The 20,144-nt window shown below is 39.0% G+C and overlaps 1 protein-coding gene across 1 annotated transcript; it reads left to right on the forward strand.

The window, feature by feature from the left end:
* Positions 1-862: 862 nt before the first annotated feature.
* Positions 863-19,101, forward strand: LOC107739376 (serine/threonine-protein kinase Nek1-like; the record flags this gene model as incomplete). The annotated part of the gene is made up of 24 exons (XM_016551475.1): positions 863-910; positions 1,013-1,093; positions 1,194-1,444; positions 1,574-1,699; positions 1,794-1,896; positions 2,382-2,468; positions 3,086-3,169; positions 3,374-3,451; positions 3,812-3,907; positions 4,016-4,195; positions 4,284-4,349; positions 4,462-4,601; positions 5,095-5,195; positions 7,066-7,206; positions 7,861-8,022; positions 8,113-8,328; positions 8,463-8,571; positions 9,462-9,538; positions 9,763-9,971; positions 16,177-16,316; positions 16,390-16,694; positions 17,710-17,843; positions 18,895-19,032; positions 19,096-19,101. Coding segments are annotated over 24 exons (3,078 nt in total), but the record flags the coding sequence as incomplete, so codon positions are not given.
* Between the last annotated feature and the right edge of the window lie 1,043 nt (positions 19,102-20,144).

A 20,144-nucleotide genomic window follows, 5' to 3' on the forward strand; every position in this document is an offset into this window, starting at 1 on the left:
TTAACCCTATGATTATTCAGGTAGGGTAAGGATAGTCAAATCTAGTCTAAACCATGAAGTACTCACCCTCCCCGCAGGTTGCAGTCCTTCCAGAATGACGTAGAAGACTCCCTTGTGGTTCTTGTTTGAGGCTCAGTTTGTAGTTATAAGTAAAGTCTCACGGGAGGCAATCGTAACAATAAAATCTCTTATTTTATTAGTTACAATACAAAGCAGTTAATGCAAAAATAAAACAAAATCGGCTACGAGCTCTATAATCAAACTCTAAACAACAACATTGGAGATGCTGTTAAGCGCACCTTAGGGTATCAGGTGTCCTTCACGCTTAATGCAGGCAGCATCTGAAGAGTAGCTTACTCCTCAGACCTTATATACTACTTTTTTTTTCATGACGGATGTCCTTTGTCACTTACGTTGCTGTCTGCGTCTAGCACTCTTCCCTTTCTTCATTGTAGTCTTCGTCTGTCTCATCTCCGCTTGATGTTGCAACATGCTTTTTTCGCCACTGTCAAACTCAGAGATTTAACTTTCACAATTGTTGCTTATTCATCCTAACAAAGCAAGTATTGCAAGTGCAAGCATTTTTATATCAAAGCATATATGGTGTTAACATAAAAACAAGCAAATTATATAACATTGAAACAGGTAAATGGTAATATTAATATCCATATCCAAAACAGTGTGTGTATGTATACATACGTACTAAATTGTTGTGTCATGAGTTCACATCAAGTTCAGCAGATGCTGTTCTGGTTTCATTAGATGGATGGATGCTATTTGTAATATGCCTCTTGGGTAGAAAGACATTTAAAAGCCTCTTGATTGAGTCAGTGACCCTCAGTAATTGTGTTTCTCTCTGTAGATGTTGTTACTGAAGGCTGCTCAGATGAAGAGATTTGAGAGGGAAAAGGTGAATTAATCGGTGCATATCTGCAAATGGTTATTTACAATAAATTAATGTTGGCTTAATTTGTTTGTGTTAAAACTTTAACTTGGACCTTTTTCATTTAAGCTGAACCGAATCAACCGGGCTCGGGAGCAGGGCTGGAGACATGTGCTCAGTTCCAGTGGAGGCAGCAGTCCTGAGCGAAAGGTACAATGGTCGTTCTTGTCTGCTACAGATTAGTCGATAAAGGCTGCTAATATTGTTGTCACTCTTAAGGTTTCTCTTTCTGTGCTTCTTTTTTGCATAGTTTTATGGGAGTGGTGGTGGCGGCGGCATTGGAGCACCACATTCTCCTGGAATAGGCCCCTCCCCTGTGCCTGGCCCCACCCATGCCACACCTTATCTCCCTGGCCCCACCCCTATTGCTGCTCCTGTTCCTGCTTTAGCTCCAAGCAGAGCTCCATATGACCACGTCCACCCAGCAGCTGAAAAACCATCCAAACCTACACCTAAAGTTGGTGCTGGAGAAGCAGCCAAGTCTTCAGGGGACAATGGCAGGTGAATGAGATGGATGAGAAAGAAACTCTGCCATTCAAGACTAGTTGACAAGTGTTTTTGTATTCTTGTCTTTTTGAAGAATTTTTGATGTAATGTGCAGCGATGTTGATAATGTTATTATCATTAAAGCACTGCTGCAGAATCAGGGACGCTGAATGGTCATGCCTGCATCCCTGTTAAGGATGTTGTCAGGAAAGAACCACGTAAAGCAAGTCTCCAAAACGAGCAGATTTCAAAGAACGACTATGCCAATAGGTCAGGTGGCTATGTGTTTCATCAGATATTCAGTCTTCAGCCTGTCGTCTGTCAAGCAGAGCTAAGATCACCTCTTCTATCTCTCTGTCTCTAGGTTTCGAGGTCAGCTGGCGGCAGAGAGGGCTAAGCAGGTGGAAGAGTTTCTACAGCGGAAAAGAGAAGCCATGCTGAATAAAATCCGTGCGGAAGGACAGCTGGTGCGAGTTTTTTTTTACCTTGACCTCTTCTGGTTAAATGAGTGTTCTGGTTTCAGTACAGTCCTTATCAACAATGTTTCGGGCATAAAGTCAATTTCCATGGAAAATCATTTTCACTCTAGGTTTTATGGTCAACATAATATGAAAAAACACCCCATCTAATTTGTAAATCCATGTTATTGATCTTATTGTGAACTATTAATCCATGCATATGTTAATTAAAATGTCATAACTTGATTTTCTGGTAAATTATCTATTTTCTGATAGACTTCCCTCTGGTGACGTATGCAGGATTCTCCAATTATTTAGTCTGCTTAAACACTGCCCCTTTCTTACAGTCAACCTCATGCTTGCATTCAGATCTGTCTTCATTCAATTAACAACTGATGGACAGAAATAAGTCTGTATAAGGTGTCAGTGATGGAATTGATATTACATTTAATTATGTGGCTTTTATAATATTGAATTAACCAATGGGTGAATAGGGGGCCCGGCAAAACCTGGCCGCCATCTTTGCAAGCTGGACAAACTCCTCCCGATGCAGGAGACCCCAAGTCAACAAAGAGGAGGAGGTAGGAGTCCTGTCTGGGTCCAAACAACACTCCTCACTCCATTACGTCACTTAAACCATTCATTGTTCGGTTCCTTAATTTAAGTTGTAAATGTCCACCTGATGTTGCTGCATCTGCTCACCTGCACCATCTGATGTCCAGTACCTGCACAGTGTATGTTTGTGTATGTGGCCGCGACCTACACTGAAAATGCTCTAGTTCATCATTTCATTGCATTCTGGCAAAATTCCCCAATGTGTGTGTGTGTGTGTTTTTTTTTCATTTGAGGATGTTACTCTGCTTCAATGCCCTTGTTTTGGATCCTTCATCATTTTATTCCATTTTTGAAGAGTATTCATTGTAACTGCAGAATTCCAGCTGAAGACTAACTGCTGCTTTTTATGCTCATCAATGAATGGCTTTGTTTCTGCTGTAACTGCTCACCACTTGGTTTTCTTGAGTTTGCTGTTCCCACAATACAGTGTAAATGTTTAATGCTGTTTTTCTTTTCCAGTATATTTCACCAATATTCTATCAGTTCATGTTCAATATGTGTTTTGCACCTATTCTTATGTTTGTTGGAAGAAGACAATGGGAGAGCACAAAGAGAGATGGTATGTGATCTGTGTGTTTTTCAGGTGTACTTGGCGAGATTACGACAGATCAGACTACAGAACTTTAATGAACGCCAGCAGATCAAAGCTCGCCTCAGAGGAGAGAAGGTATATGCACCCACATATACACCTCTTTTATATTTCTTTCAACTGTAGATTTATTGTTGACAATGTTGTCAGCTGTATCATTATACCTATATTAATGTTTAATATTATTTATTCCCATCAGTTTCAATGCTTTTACACATTATGAAATAGTTTTTTTTTTTATTAATTTATTCATTTTTATTATATTTGGACCATATATCTCAGTATGACAGTGACTGCTCAGACAGTCAGGAGTCATGTGAAGAGGCTGTACTCAGGAGGAAGAAGATCGAGGCTTTGAAGGTTTTGCATTTTAATATGTTTTTCAAATTAAATGATCAGTGTAATAATTTGAATTGAAAACTTGAATTATATACACCATTCAAATGTAAACCCCTGCCACTCTGATGATGCAAGCGTACCATGGTTCGGAACCAGAAAAACAGTATGAACACAAACCAGTTGGGGAGGGGGGAGCAATCAAACACTGGTTCGGACCAGGCAATCGAACCAAGTGTGAAAGCACACTTAGATGATTCTTAGAATGTCTTATTGAAAACTTTTCAATGTTTTAAAGTATAAATGTCTTAGTATCAGAATGGAAAAGCAACTGGATTGTTATTTGAGTTAAACAATTATCAAGAATGTGTGCTTTTGTGTTAGGCCCAGTCAAAGGCTCGTGCTGCTGTACTTAAAGAACAGCTGGAAAGGAAGAGAAGAGAAGCATATGAGAGAGAGAAGAAAGCATGGGAGGATCATGTATGTCATCTTTCTTTCCCAATCTTCTCCTCTTTCCTCGTCTCACCTCATCCATCTCTTGTGTTTTATTGTACCTTTTGTTTTGTCTTATCTTTTGGGACAAAGCAGCTTGTTGCACGAGGAGTGAAGGTTGCTGTTGGAGCTGTGGGTGGAGCTCCACCTCCTGCAGCACCTGCCACTCAGCCATCTGACTCCACCCCTCAGGAAGATGCTTCCAAAGCCACACCCTCCTCTAGACCCACCACTCCAGCCATCTCCATGACTGCTGCTCTGAAGGATGTAGGCGCGGTTAGTCCCCTATCACACTGATTAAATCACCTTTGCTTTATTTGCTCAAACAGCCATCCCATGGTTACCTGTTTTCTTTTTTTGGTAGATTTCATCAGGGCAGAGTTCTCTTATGAAAGAGGACTCCCTTAAGGCAGAAACATCTGGTGTACAGGTGGGAAATGCATATTTGGATGTGATAAATACTATTAATATGAGAGAGCAGCTTATTGAATAATTGTCAATGAACACTTTGACTATAATGACATGTATTTTTTTTTTTTTAGAGTGACAAGAAGGAGATTCTTCGCAGGCTTAATCAGAAGGTCCAGTCCACTGAGGAAGATGCGGTGAAAGATCCCACACCTTGCAGCAGTGCACCATGCCCAACTCCTCAACAGATCCAGCCTTCCATCACAGAGGAAAGGCCGCCTACAGCTGGAAAGCCACACCCTCCTCTAGACCCACCACTCCAGCCATCTCCATGACTGCTGCTCTGAAGGATGTAGGCGCGGTTAGTCCCCTATCACACTGATTAAATCACCTTTGCTTTATTTGCTCAAACAGCCATCCCATGGTTACCTGTTTTCTTTTTTTGGTAGATTTCATCAGGGCAGAGTTCTCTTATGAAAGAGGACTCCCTTAAGGCAGAAACATCTGGTGTACAGGTGGGAAATGCATATTTGGATGTGATAAATACTATTAATATGAGAGAGCAGCTTATTGAATAATTGTCAATGAACACTTTGACTATAATGACATGTATTTTTTTTTTTTTAGAGTGACAAGAAGGAGATTCTTCGCAGGCTTAATCAGAAGGTCCAGTCCACTGAGGAAGATGCGGTGAAAGATCCCACACCTTGCAGCAGTGCACCATGCCCAACTCCTCAACAGATCCAGCCTTCCATCACAGAGGAAAGGCCGCCTACAGCTGGTGATAGGAGGAAATGGGAAGCTGTAGCTCCACCCATATTGTCTGTAGCTGAACAAACTCTGGAGGAGACCATTGCAACTTTGGCAGGTATAAACACAACAGTCAATATGTTCTTATAACTAGTACTGTAAAAACATGTGTGACTACTTAAATTTGTTTATATGGTATTTAAAGGGGTGGTTGATTATGATTTCACTTTTTTAACTTTAGTTAGTGTGTAATGTTGCTGTTAGAGCATAAACAACGTCTGCAAATTTAAGACGCTCAAAGTTCAATGCAAAGGGAGATATTTTCTTTTAAAGAAATCGCTGGACTACAAAAAAAGGCTGTTAGGGACTACAACAAGCTTCTTCCCGGGTTTGTGACATCACAAACCCCGATGTTTACATAAACCCTGCCCCCGGGAACATGCAACTACCCGTAATGGCAAGGGGACGTGACGTTTCCGGACGTGCACAAGGCGGTTAGCGAATCACAAACACACTTGGGCCACTTAACCAATCTGAGCCCGATTGCGTATTTCCGAGGGAGGGGCTTCACAGAACCAGGAACTCAACAGACCGTTTTTAGGAGAACAGAAACAGCGGTGTAGAATACAGGTAAAATATGTGAAAATAATGAGTTTTTAAAAACGAAGCATGAACACGTTACACTGCACCCCATAAACACAATCAAGCCTTCAAAAAAAAGCTGATCCACCACCCCTTTAAAGTCAAGTCCATACAGAACAATTCCATACAATTCAAAAGTAGGGATGCACCGAAAAAAGTCAGGTTTTTGGCTGAAAGAGAAAGAAACAACAAAAAATGAGCCGAGAATATATGCTGCACCGCCCGACAGTGTTCAGTGGGCAGGTTTCACTCTCTCTCTAGCCGTCGTCACTGTGAAGTGTTTCACTCCGATTAATATTCCACTCTATGAATGTGCGTTCCACTCATATACCGCTCATGCTCACTGGAAAAGCAAAGTGCTCAAATAACGCGCCGACAGGAAATTTCTATGTAATGTACTTACAATCTGTGAGTCAGAACAGCTGGCATTGTAGTCTACTCTTCCAGGATCAGTAAACAGTCCTCCATAAGAAAAGTCTTACAAAATGACTATATTATTTGATAAAATAATAAATAATTAATACAAAGTAGGGCTGCACGATAAATCGCCGCTCCATCTGAACGCACATGATGGAGATTTACTGCTAATCACAGAACCGGCTTTACTGACGAGATGCGCATGACAATCACATGCGATTTATCGTGCAGCCCTAATACAAAGCAGTTTCGGGTTTCTGCCAAGTGCATCCAGAAATTTCAGTTTCCGTTTCAGCCCAGAATTTTCAAATCGGTGCATCTAAAAGTAAATCATGTGTCTCCGATTCCTTTACATAATTGAACAGACTGTGGCACACATTCATATTTTACTAAAACAGGCTGCTGACTTGCTTATCAACAAAACAGGATAACTGCAAGTTTAAAATGCTCGATTCATTATACAAATATTTTGAAATTGGTTTATGTACAAATATGTCAATACATATAAATTATAGGTTGACCAGGATTTACGTTGAAATTTACTTTGAAATGTGCAGAGACATTTCACATTTATTTAATTAAATCTTAACATTTTGAATTTTAATTATCACATTAGGCCGTATTACAATTCCTGTTTTTCGATCCCAACATTTAAGACCTCTTACAATTATAATTAAGTCTTTATTATACCATTTAACATATTTAAGACATTTTATGATCCTAAATTTGATACTGTATTTACGACATATAATTTTTTTTATTCATTCTGTTCTGTGTAATTACTAAAGACCAGTCAGATCAGAACATACATAGTTTTATTAGCTTTTTTCTTGTGTTGTAGGTCAGTAATAGAAGATAAAATTCATATATTTTAGATATTTGTGTCATATGAGCACACATTCTCTTTTCTCTCTCTTATCCTATCTCAGTGTCTCATTTGGCATCTCCAGAGACGAATGCTCTCTCTGGTGGAGACAGGAAGAAGTGGCAAACTGATGGTACCCCTCTTCTGTCTGTGGCTCAGCAGACTCTGGAAGAAACCAGCTTTACAACAGCAGGTCAGCTAACAGGTAAACTTCCTCATCCTGAGATTCTGTAGTTCATGCAGTTTTTGCAACTTTTTTTTTTTTTATCAAATTGATAGTTTTTGATGAAAAACACAACAGTGGTTCTGCCACTGACAAGTGACAAAGTTTCTTGTAGCACTTTGCATTTGCATAACTCTAATGAGAAATGAATGAATGAAGCAAGAATCAAAATATTGCAGCAGTGAAAAGCACACACCATCAGCTCTCATTACACCATCACATATTCATAGTGCATTCAGTTATGAAGGCAACATTTAGGTGAGCTACAGTGAGAAATTGGTGGATACATCAGGCTGCACATTTGAATAGTTTGACATTTGTTTTTGCTTGCTAGATGAAGAATAAAAGTAGTCAATTAATTATACACATCCCTATTACTTTCAGAGTGAATGATTATGTATTGGAGTGTGTTTTGTTTTGTAACTATGGATGGTGTGTTGCGTTACATGCACTGGGACTCCAGCCGCTCTACAGCAACCGGATTAATAACAAACAGGGCATTAGGTTATTTGCTAGATCTCTAGTCTTCTTTGCTCAGAGAGCAAAATCATGTCATTTCCATTGTATGTAATAAAATGTGTTGCTTATTTATATGCAGTAACATCTATTTTTTTTAACTTGATTCCGAAAAAACAGCAGGTGAAGTCATTTGCATGGATGCTTGGCACGGGGAGGGGCTAAGGAAGGCTTGGGGGCAGAGTCCAGACTCTGAGGTTCTGAAGGTGTTGGAAGCGGCAGAGCTCCAGTCCTTTACCCAGAAACTAGATCCCTCCAGCACCTGTGACCACACACTGACTGGTAAGTTTTTGATCAGAGTGTTTTTCATCTGTGTGATGAGTTCAGTGTTACTAAAAATAGCTTCCTGTTAATCCTGTGTTTTTTTTCCAGAAAGCCTTAGTCTCATTGAAGAGTCTTTAGATGTCACTGATGAAACCAAACAAGTGCCTCTTCCTCAGCCATGCCAGCTTGCCATTGGCCTTGCCAAACAAGAAGTGACATGTCAGGAGATAGTGCCAATCACTGCAGAGGTTAAAAGTCTGGAAATAATCCCACCAACACCAGAGGAGATAAAAAAGACTCAGTCTGGAGAAAGTGAGGCAGAGGGTGAGAATAGTATTACACTGAAAATGAATGCATTACTTTTAGTGACATACCTTATTATCCAGGATTGAAATGTGTAGAAATTCAAATTTTTTTTGGACATTTGTTTGTAATAAACATTTTCTCTGTCTTTCCAGTGGTAGATGATATGGAGTCAGTAGTTGTGGATGAAGCCTCTCAGCAACCCTCAAAGCCACCCCCAGCAGATGTAATGCAAGCATGGATAAATGACACTCCAGTGTCTCCGTAAGCACTTTTTTCCCCACAGAATTTGACAGTTGATAGCATCATTTTGGCATTAGTATGTGTATCACTGTTAAAATTAATACAGATTATTTTCAAACTTGTCATAAACGTGTCAAAGGTTTTATTTGCTGTTTTACTTCAGTTAGTATATAGCTGATCTATATATTAGCATGTTAATTTTTTTTTTCAAAATCAAATTACCATTCAAAGTACTGTATTTTAAAATATTTATGTATTATCATTTAAAGAGAAAGTTCACCTAAAAACAGCCTGACATGTAGAATTATTTGAAGAATAGCTTTGCAAATCTTGTTTGTGATACAATATCAGCTCATAGTTTGCAGGGGGCAAAAAAAATAAAAAAAACATAATTTTTTTTCTTTATATGCTTGACATTCCTAGTCACTGTCACACAACAGTCCCTGAATGACAAAAGCTATGTAACGATTTGCTTTTTTCCTTTTGTGTTCTAAAGAAAAAGTAACAGCACAAGGTTTGGAACGTTCACTACTGTTCAAAAGTTTGGGGTTGGAAGAATTTTTTTTTATGTTTTTCAAAGAAGTCTTTTATGGTCACCAAGGGTGTTTTTTCTCTATCTAATAAATAGAGTAAAATAGTAATATTGTGAAATATTATTTTAGTTTAAAACGACTGGATTCTTTAATAAATAGAAAGTTCAAAAGAACAGCATTTATTTGATATAGAAATCTTTTGTAACATTATAAATGTCTTTACTGTAGTTTTTGATCAATTTAAGGAATTTGATGCTGAAATTGATTTATTAAAAATAAAAATCTTACAGTAGTGCACATAATGACATAACTTTCATATTTGCAATGGAAGAAGGTCCCTTTAATCATTGTTTTTTATTATTTTTTTTTTTATATTAGGCCAGCAGAGGGCAGAGTATTACAAGCAGAGTGCACAGAGATAACGCGCAGAGAAGAGAAACAGCCTGAACCTGCAGGTAGTCTCAAGTGCAATGCTAAGGCACCTTATCTCCCTCTCACACAAGCATGTCTCATTATGCACCATATCAAAGCACTCCAGGCTTCCCCTTTACACTTCGTTTACTTTCTAACAATGCTAATCCTCAGAAGTTTAAAGAATGCCAGTTTGAATGAAACTTAAAAAACAAATGACACTGTAAAAAACAAATGAAGTTTTTGTTACGTTTTTTCTTTTTTTCAGTTGATGAGTCTCTGTTTGTGAAGATAAGCAGTAGTCCAGCTCACAGACGTACAGTAGCTTTGGCCATCCTGTCTGCTCAGTCCTCATTGGAAGACTCTTCCTCTGTCACCTCGCGTTCCCGCTCTGTCTCTCCAATGCGCTCCCACCGGCGTGATGACGCACTTCTCATTGGCCTCTCCACTGGCCTCTTCGACGCAAACAACCCAAAGGTGAGCATTGTCACAGGAACCCCATTGTACCAAGTGTGAATCTATATTTCTTTTCCTTCTCTCACATGTTAGTTCAGACGGCAAATCAGCGGAGCTAACCTCTGGCCAAATCATCAAATGTTAAAGGCGGGAACACAATACATGACTTTTAAAATCTGAAGTGGTTTAAAAAACTCTAGGCATCATATTACACACACTTGCCAACTTTGTAAATGGTTACAAAAAAAAAATAAAAAAATTGAGCATCATACACTAAATATCTGAGAGTCAAACACTACCAGGCTTTCTGAACACAACAAACTGGACCTCGTTGCTAGGAAACGGATGACAAATGCAAACAATTTGTGTTCTAATATCAGCTCAAATATCAAACATGTTTGATATCCTCTGAATATATAGAATCATAGTTTTAAGCAAAAATAAAATAAAATCAGAGTCTGTGCCCATCATACACAATATGATTTTCTGTGAAATCTGTCAACTTATACTGCCCAAAATCTGCAGACTGGCTCTGACTTTTGAATCTGACAAAAAAAAAAATATTGTTGTGTAGTGTATTCAGGGTGGCCGCGGGTCCTTAAAAAGTCTTAAAATGTCTTAAATAAAGTTTTCCTAAAATAAGGCCTTAAAATGTCTTAAATTCAGATTCAGTAGGTCTTAAATATTTTTGGTCACATTACCACAAACATTTCTCCAGTCTGACGGACCCAGTGAGTGTCCATCAAGAGTACTTCCCCTGATTTTAAACGTACGGCACACATAAAGAAACTCACAGAACAAACATACTGAGGTAAAAATTCAAAATGTTTAGTTTATTTATAGCATGATATAGTCAAGTAACATACCATGACAAGGGATCTATTTTGCTCAATATTTTCACGATTGCAAATGTTACATTGATTTTAGTTACTTACATTTTTAGACACAATTCACTGTTTTGTTTTATTTCACCAACGAAAATAGTTCCAAACAAAGATCAGAACAGAATTATTGCGCACATTCTCAAAGCCACACTAACATTTTTGTTACTGAATGATTCAGCTGTTTGAAGGAATCTGTTGAATGAATAAGTGACTTACCGCCACCTACTGGCGGTTTAGTCTCATGCTTAAAAGTATGCATTTTCCCCCAACATTTCTTATTTGTATGTTCAAAATTTTATTTACAACATTAATCCCATAACATTATTTATTGCTGTTGTAATTTTGTAATTATTTAATTTGATTGGTAACAGCCCTGTAGTGTATTAAATTTCTTGATCAATTGTAAGAATTTGACTTGAAAGATGACGCATACATTTAATAAGGTAAAAAAAAAAATTGGCCTTTATAAAGGTAAATGACATCCTGTGGTAAATATTAAAAACATGCAGATTTAAGTATGTAAAAGCTGACAGAAAACCGATGAAAATATTGCTTCAGAATAAATTGTTTACACCACCAAAAATCTCGGTGATGCGACACTTTTGTTTTGTGGGAATATTTTGTATGGGATATTGTCTGCTGATATGAAAAGTTCACTGTATATCGTAATAACAAATAGCATTTTTGACAGCGATGACATTTTGTTGTCTTTTTACATTTAAACACGTTAAATATTACATATACGTATGTAATATAATGTGTATTTCCATCACAGGCTTGGTCTTAAATTTCACATAAGGTGGTATTAAAAAGGTCTTAAAAAGTCTTAAATTTAACTTGTTCATATCTGTAGACACCCTGGTATTGCAGCCTTAACTTGTACAAAAATGTAGGTGAGACACTGTGTGAAAGAGTTAACAGAAGCGCAGATTTCACAGACATTGACAAAAGTGAGTGTAGTTACAAGGGTGCAGATCAAGTGACTCTTCTGTGCACAAGCCTCAGTGCCTTGAACTTGATGACAGCAGCAACTGGTAGCCCGTGGAGTGAGACAAAGAGGGGTGTAATATCCGCTCTCTTGGGTTCATTGAAGACCAGACTTGCCACTGCGTTCTGGATCATTTGGAGAGATTTGATTGCACATGCAGGAAGGCCAGGTAAAAGCATTACAGTCCAGTCTAGAAATCACATGCCTGGACAAGGAGTTGTGTAGCATGCTCAGATATTAAGGGTCTGATTTGCCTGATCTGGCAAATCTTCAGGAAGGGGGCTTTGATGACCAACTGAACTTCACACACAATATAGCAAATGGTATTCCCAGGTTCCTGGCTAGGAAGACAAGTAGATTAAATTAAATTAGAGGTTGTGTTCTTTCATCCAGGCTGAGATGTCTGTTGAGCAGGCCGAGATCTGTGCCGATGTTGTCTAATAAAGAGGAGGGGGCAGAGCACCGAACCCTGAGGTACCCCGACAGAGGTAGTTAGCTTACGTGACCGCTCTCCCTTCCAAGACCTCCTTGTGAGGTAGGACTAAAACCAGCAAAGTATAGTTCCTGTGATTCCCAGGATTGAGAGACAGAAAGGTTTTGTGGTTATCAGTGTTGAGTCCTGCAGACAAGTCCAGCCAAATGAATACAGACGATCTCCCACCAGCCACAGGATTTCAGTGACAGATTGTCTGTGAATATCAGCTCTTAAAACCTGACTGATTACTGTCTAGCAAGTTGTTCTGTGAGAGAAGAAATCTGAAGAGGAGAAGAGAAACCTGAGGGTTGCCCAAGCCTTTTATTGATGTGTTAGGCTAGTGGGAATAGTGTCAAGGGGTCAGGTTGTAGGATGGTTCAAGAAAGTTAGGAGACCTTAGCTTGGAGAGTGGAGCATTGTGGGTGGGTTGTTCATGAATCTGTGGGGTAAAGAACTGACTGACTTTACCTAAGAAAAAAAGTGTCACAGTAATTAGCCATATAAAACACAGCTGGGTGTAACATCAGAAATACCAGACTATAAACTACAAAGACCTGTAATGATCTTTAAATATGCATAGTTCTACCTTATGAAGAACGTCTCAGGTTACTTATGTAACCATGGTTCCCTGAGTAGGGAACGAGACACTGCGTCCTCTAGGGGTCGCTATGGGGAACGCCTCGTCGTGACCCGTGTCTGAAGCATACATTGAAAAAACACCAACTCGTTGGCCGGCGACAGCTACTATAGTCGCACCGGTAGTGACGTCATGGCTGTCGCCGGCCAACGAGTTGGTGTTTTTTCAATGTATGCTTCAGACACGGGTCACGACGAGGCGTTCCCCATAGCGACCCCTAGAGGACGCAGTTCGAAGTTCCCATGAAAGGGAACTAGTGTTATTCAAGTATTATTTATATACTATTATATTATTTATTAATATTTGCTTTTATTTTTACATTTTCAGACTTCAATTTAATTTTAATTTAAGTTTAGTAATTTTGGTATGTGCTTTTGGATTTTTTTTCCCCAGCTAATTTTTTCAGTTTTAGTACTTTCTCACACTAACTTATTTCAGTTAGTTGACAAGACAGTATTTCTTCAATGTTTTTTCTAATATTTGTTGATCAAGTTTTTCAACTAATATTCATATTATATATCAGTTTTGTTTCAGTTAGTTTCAGTTTGATAGTTAAAGTTTTAGTTTACAAAACAACACTGCAAAAGACTGAAGAAATTCAGGTGTGTGTGTGTGTGTTTGTCTTAGTCGAAAGATATGAGACTATTACAGAGCATAGTAATGGAGGCCCCCACTGCTGCCATTTATCACACTGATTAGAGCAGAAGCTCTTACACTACAAGGCAAGAGAGGACTAAAAAGAGCAAGAGAAAGACTATGAGAAAGAAAGAGATGGCACTATAGCAGGAGAAACAGATGGCAGCCTTCGATAATGTGTAGCACTACATCTCGTAGAGTTTTGTTTGGGGTGATTTGTTTTCCACAGACTGAAATTTGTGTTTGTGCACACTAGACTTATGCCCGTATTCGGTAATGTGATATATCACGGTAATGAATATGCACGATATTGTTATCGTGGGCACTTCTAAATACCGTGAATAATTATATATAACAAATTATTCAGAATTTTGAATGCATTTTAAGAATACTTTTCCCATAAACTGGTCAAAATGCACAACACTGCTGAATGCGGCAGACGCCTGCGCACTCTGAGGTAAACAAGTGCGGACGAGAAGCACATGGCGGAACATCTGAGAGACGCTCTGGATGAAAGCGCACTTTCACTCTCTGACAGTAATGTTGTGTGTATGCGAGGATAGGCATATGTATGATTGTGGATGTGCCTCGGGCCATTGCTGTGCTGGAAGAACTGCTGAATGTGTGTGTGTTTTTCAGCTCCTGAGTGGAGCGTTATTAATGCGATTCTTCCACATCCTTGATGTGCCAGTTAACCAAAGGACTTTGCGCTGGCCTGTGTACTTTTTCACCCACCCCACAGGCGCACATACACAAATACTTTTCTTTGTCCTCACAAAAGCACATTAACATTCACACCCACGCCCACACTTTTGCAAACACGCACGCACATTTGGCCTTTTGGCTTGCTTGCACCCAACCCTCTGGACAACTGGACAGTCAGATCACACACACACTAAATGCCGTCTTTCTCAGCGCAGGCTGTCAGTCTGTTTAATCAGTAGTTTAGCACTCCTCTCCACTGTGCAAGTGCGAGAACACAGTGCGTCTCTGTACCGACGGCTGCGGTGGAGATGGATGATTATGCCGTTATTAAAGCCCTCCTCTGCTCTGTGGAGACAGTTTTAAGTCCCTGCTGGGTGTTAAATAGCTAAGTCGTATTATTCCTGTACACGATTCAGATTGAATAACTTAGAACTGCAGCTTAGAGATTGTGCTTGTGCATTTCTTGTTCCAATTCATATTGATTAAAGAGCCATATTCTATATTTTTGTAGTCCAGTAAAAATGTCAAGGTTTCTTACACCAAAAAAAGTTGTAAGCTACTTTTTATGACAATTCTCTCCTCTCCCAGACACTTAAAACTAAAGATGTGTATTTAAAGTAAAGTATTAAATTTTTTTTCTGGTGTTAAAATATTTTCTCCTATCCTAGCTTAATATGCAAAATCAACAATATGTAAGTTGATTTACTAGTGTTAAAGTCAGAATGAAATGGAACATCACCCTATCTATTTTCTAAAATGGTGATCTTCCAATGAAATAACAGACTTTTCTCTGGTGTCATATGTTTGACTTATCCAATCATTTAATCAGCTCTCCTCTTTCTTGCATTTGCTCAAGTTGCATTTAGATCTTCCTCCACTCAATCAACAACCCATGAACTGAACCAAGTCTCCACCAAGTTTCACTTGGAAGTACATCACAATATGAAAGAGAGAATCTGATGCTAATTCAGTTTAGGGCTGCACGATAAATCGCATGCGATATTTAATGCGCATCTTGTCAGAAAAGCCGGTTCTGTAATCAGCGGTAAATCTCCATCACCTGCGGGCTTTCACATTGAGCAGCATTAACTACACAGAGCCGTTGTTCACTGACGTACATCCTTTTAAAAGTGTTAACACTAGCTATATGACAGTATCAAAACTTTGCTGTTTGAACATCCTGACCAGCCCAAAAGCATTGGTTAAACCAATGTTGCAAGTTTGAGTCAGGACTATCTTGTTAAAACAATCATTATGCACTTCATTTTGCATAAATTAAATGGGATGCTTTTTGCTGCTGTGCCTCTAAGACTTCCATATAAATGCCCTTTTCACATGTGAGATTAAATGAAAAACAATGCTTATTTAAGTTTGCTGTCGGGTGCAATATAGTTGGCTATGCCTCATCCTTCAATGACAACCTAGTTGCACAGCCTGCATTACATTGTGACAGGTTCACAAAACAATCCTCACTGAAATGTGCTGCACAAACTGTGAAGGTCAGACTGAAATAATCAGGGTTGTTGTTAAAAATAAACTTCAAATGCTTGTTTCTAACATTAGGATCCTTCTGTCTATGCAGAGACACAAGTGTTACCCCCACCCCAGCACAATGTTTGCTGAATTTCCTGCACCTCTAGATAACAAATGGAATTTTTTTTGAATGTGACCTGTTGTTTACATGCTCATGGCTGAGACAACACAGACACGATTACAGGTTGAGCCATTTTTGCAGCTTATTTTTAATAAATAGTCTGAGATAACTTAGGAGGGAGCTTTGCATTTGGATTGTTAGAGTATAGAGTTTGCTTCAAAAGAACATGAATATGTCTGTTTTCAATTTCGTTTAGGGTATTTGATTTGTGATAATTGAGAGCCCTTGTTTGTGTGTGTTCTATCAGATGCTGAGGACTTGCTCCTTACCAGACCTCAGTAAAGTGTTCAGTGATGCTGCAGAACCTGAAGGTGCAGTCGCTCCTGACAGCAACCTGGAGATTGAAGATTTGGAGGATAAAGCGGACGAGCAGTCTGAACCTGAGGAGTAAGACACACAAAACTCACATACATGTGTACCTGCACACACACACACTCACTTATCACTGTATCTCTCTCAGTGTGTATGAGGATGATGATTTGAGGGAGCTCCGAGCATCTATGGAGAGGCTTCTCCAGGAGCAGTGTAGTGATGATGAAAATGATGATGAAGAGGAGGACGATGGTGGTGGATCCAACAGCAGCCCGGCTGATGAAGAGGCAGCTGGTGATGACAAGGAGTGTTTTAATGGAATGGCTGAGGAAGATGAGGATGTTAGCCATGGTGAAAAAGAGCCAGGAGGGCCAGTTACTAACGGAATGGAGGTTGAGGAAGATGAAGAGCAGAACAGCAGTGAAGGCCAGCTCAATGAGGAGTGGCAGTCTGGTAATGCAATCACGACTGCATCCATAAACAGCAGCAGATGCTAACCGTATCCACAAACAGAGCACAAAGGCTGAATGCATGCCCAAACACAGGACAGAACAACTGCTAACTGCATCCACAAATACAGCATTATGGCTAACTAGATCCACAAACATGTCTGTGCACACAGCACAACACAACAGCTAACCTTATTGTATCTCTCAGCACAGTGCAACAGCTAATCATAACCGTTAACATAATGAAACGGCTAACCGTAACCTCCGTGAAACAGCTAACCTCTTCTGTTAATGCAGCACAACAGCTAACCATAACCGCTAACACAGCGGCTAACTAGAAACACTAAAACAGCTCAACAGCTAATCATATCCACTAACTTAGCACATCAGCTAACCACATCTGGTAACAGAGCACAACAGCAAGCCACATGCTTAACACATTGTAACAGCAAACTACAACACTGCTCACTTCATACACAAACACAACACAATTACTAACTGCATCTGTGAACACAGCATAACAGCTAACTTCATCTGCAAGCACAGGTTAACTGCTAACAAACTCTTTAAATGCAACACAATGGCTAATCATTTTCACAAACACAACAGCTAACCTCATCTATGAACACAAATGTTGACACCATCCACAAACATAACTAACTATGTTTAAACCAAACAACTCTGAACAATCACAGACTACATTAGCAAACACATCTCAGTGGAACTATAACCTAAATGCAACAAACAAACATGTTCAACTGTTGCTAAGCTCACTAAAAATGAAAACAAGTACTGTGTTTAATCAGCTAAAGATATTGTTCTGGCTAATTAAATCTGATGATTGATTGGCTTTGTATGACTACAGGGTGGAATGACATTGGCAAATAACACTGGTACTGACATAATACTTACATAGGTCAGCGTAGTATCAGCCAATGTTCCACAACAATACACTCTCACTGTGTGAACTTTGATAGATTGTAGTGTATCTTTATCTCTGTGCATGGGTGTGAATGCAGATGACAGTGAGGAAGAGGACGATGAAGACCTAGAGCAACAGGACAGTATCTTCAGTCGTCTGGAGGAGCTGCGGTTCCATCTAGAGCAGGCCATGGGCTTTGAAAACTTCATTCAAGCCTACAACAAGATCAAGGTCTGAGTTCCTCGATTTTGCATTAAATGTCAACTCTCACCATGTCTCCAGTGAGATTCAGTGGTTTTGTGCCCGGGTGAATGCATTGCGGAAATACTGCATAACTAAGAGGTCTTTAGTGGTCAAACACCACCAATAACAATGCAGCCATGTACTTTTGAGATGAGAACACTCATACATTTTTAAACACTAAGTTTTGTTTTTAGCCTTCGGGTTCATTCTGGGAATTAGATACAGATGTTATCCTTAACCTTTAGGAATGTTAAATGTGCTTCCTTATGATGCTTTTATATAGTTTGTCACACTGGGAGTGCAATAAACTGCTGTGATTTGCTGGGTTTTTTTGCTGGTTTTTTTTGCTGCTGGTTGCAAAAAAAAAAAAAAAAAAACAGCAGTGAAGAAACCATGTAATGATAATGTCTTTACAATTCCTAACTTAAAGGAATAGTTCACCCAAAAATGAAAATTCCATCATCATTTACTCACCCTCATGTCATTCCAAATCTGTATGACTTTGTTCTGTGGAACACAAAAGATATTTTGAAGAATGTTGGTAACCGTTTAAATTCCTTAGACCTCCACAATATTTTTTTTATATCTTCTTTTGTGTAACACCAAAGAAAGTCAGTCATACATGTTTGGAACGATAAATGATGACAGAATTTTCATTTTTGGGTGAACTATGGGTGGAATCCCTTTAAATAGCTGCACCTGTATGCAAACCTGTATGACTTTCTGTGGAGCACAAAAGAAGATATTTTTTAAAATGTCTGAATGTATTTTCGTCTATACAATTAAACTGAAATTGAATAGGGTCCAATATTGTTTGCCCCCAATGTTCTTCAAAATATCTTCTTTTGTTTGCTTCAAAAGAGTCAAATCATACAAGTTTGTAACAACATGAGTAAATGATGAAAGAATATTTTTATGTCTTGGTAAATGATCCCTTTTAGAATGTTGTTGCATCTGGCACTGGACTTTTCATTGGTTTGCTTGACTTTATCCAGTAATACATTGTTATTTGTATGATTTTTTTGTTTTGTTTATTTAGGCTATTCATGAGGATGAAGATGAGAACATTGCTATGGGCTCCAGCATGGTGCAAAGCATTTTGGGAACTGAGCACCAGCACTTGTATCCTAAAATCCTCCATTTGGTGATGGCCGATGGAGCTTACCAGGAAGGTAAAGTGTTTACACACACATTCTCACTCTCTGATCCATTCATGCACCATTTAATCTGATCTTTGCAGAAATAGAGCAATATAACATGAATGGGTGTAAAAGAGAGCAATTATGTCATTCAGTGCAGTGTGAATCAAGCACTTTAGAGAATGCCCTGAAAACACATACACACAGTATTATTTTCACAGTAATTTTTTCACTGTATATATAATAGTAATATAAAGTGTATGTTATATAATTTATTATTAAAGTGCCCCTATTATGCCTTTTCGAATATTACCTTTCATGCAGTGTGTCATGTAGCTGCATGTGAACATAAACTATCTGCAAAGTTGTGAAGCCGACAGTGCACGATAAATAAAGTTATCAAAAAAAAGAATCGGCTCGCAATCGCCTAAACGAGTCGTCAGGAATTCGAATATTATTCTGTTACGGCTCTACGTCACAAAGTAACACAATTTGCATAATGTCTGCCCACGTTCTATGTCGCCAGCTTGCCCGTCCACAAACAGTAAAATATCCGTGTGGTTAACATCATGTCGAGAAGACGCTGTGTCCTACGCTGTGAGAGTAAATTTGTTTTATCACATTTTATAATTACCACAAACTTGTTAACACTTGACACTTACCACTGAGAAACGTCCTGCTCCAGTCGTGCTTGCGAATCTCTTGTCGATCAGCCAGTTCAACCGTTTCATCATCAGACTCCGGCTCGAATTGGTAAGGTACAATCGATACCATCTTTTCTATGTATTGACAAGTCTCCAGGGCTGTCGTTCCGTCACGGCAATGGGCGTTTCATTTCCGACACGCGCTGTACACATTAGACCAATCCAGAGCCAATCTCTCTACAGCTCTGGACCAATCACAAAGGACTGCACCATCTGACCAATCACAGCAGTGAGGGCTCACGGAAAGGAGGGGTTTAGAGAGACTGATTCTTTGAACTGCTTCGCACGAGTTGTTTATGAATCATTTAGAAATTAGGTAAAATTAAATCTATTTTTGGAGAAAAGTAATGTGTTTTTTGATCTTGCATGCATGTAAACCTGTTTTAGGAGACTCATAAAACAATATTAGCAACCTTAAAAATGGCATAATAGGGGCACTTTAAGAT

The sequence above is a fragment of the Sinocyclocheilus rhinocerous genome, unplaced genomic scaffold (assembly GCF_001515625.1).
Source record: "Sinocyclocheilus rhinocerous isolate Xijiao unplaced genomic scaffold, SAMN03320098_v1.1 scaffold7063, whole genome shotgun sequence".
Classification (NCBI taxonomy): domain Eukaryota; kingdom Metazoa; phylum Chordata; class Actinopteri; order Cypriniformes; family Cyprinidae; genus Sinocyclocheilus; species Sinocyclocheilus rhinocerous.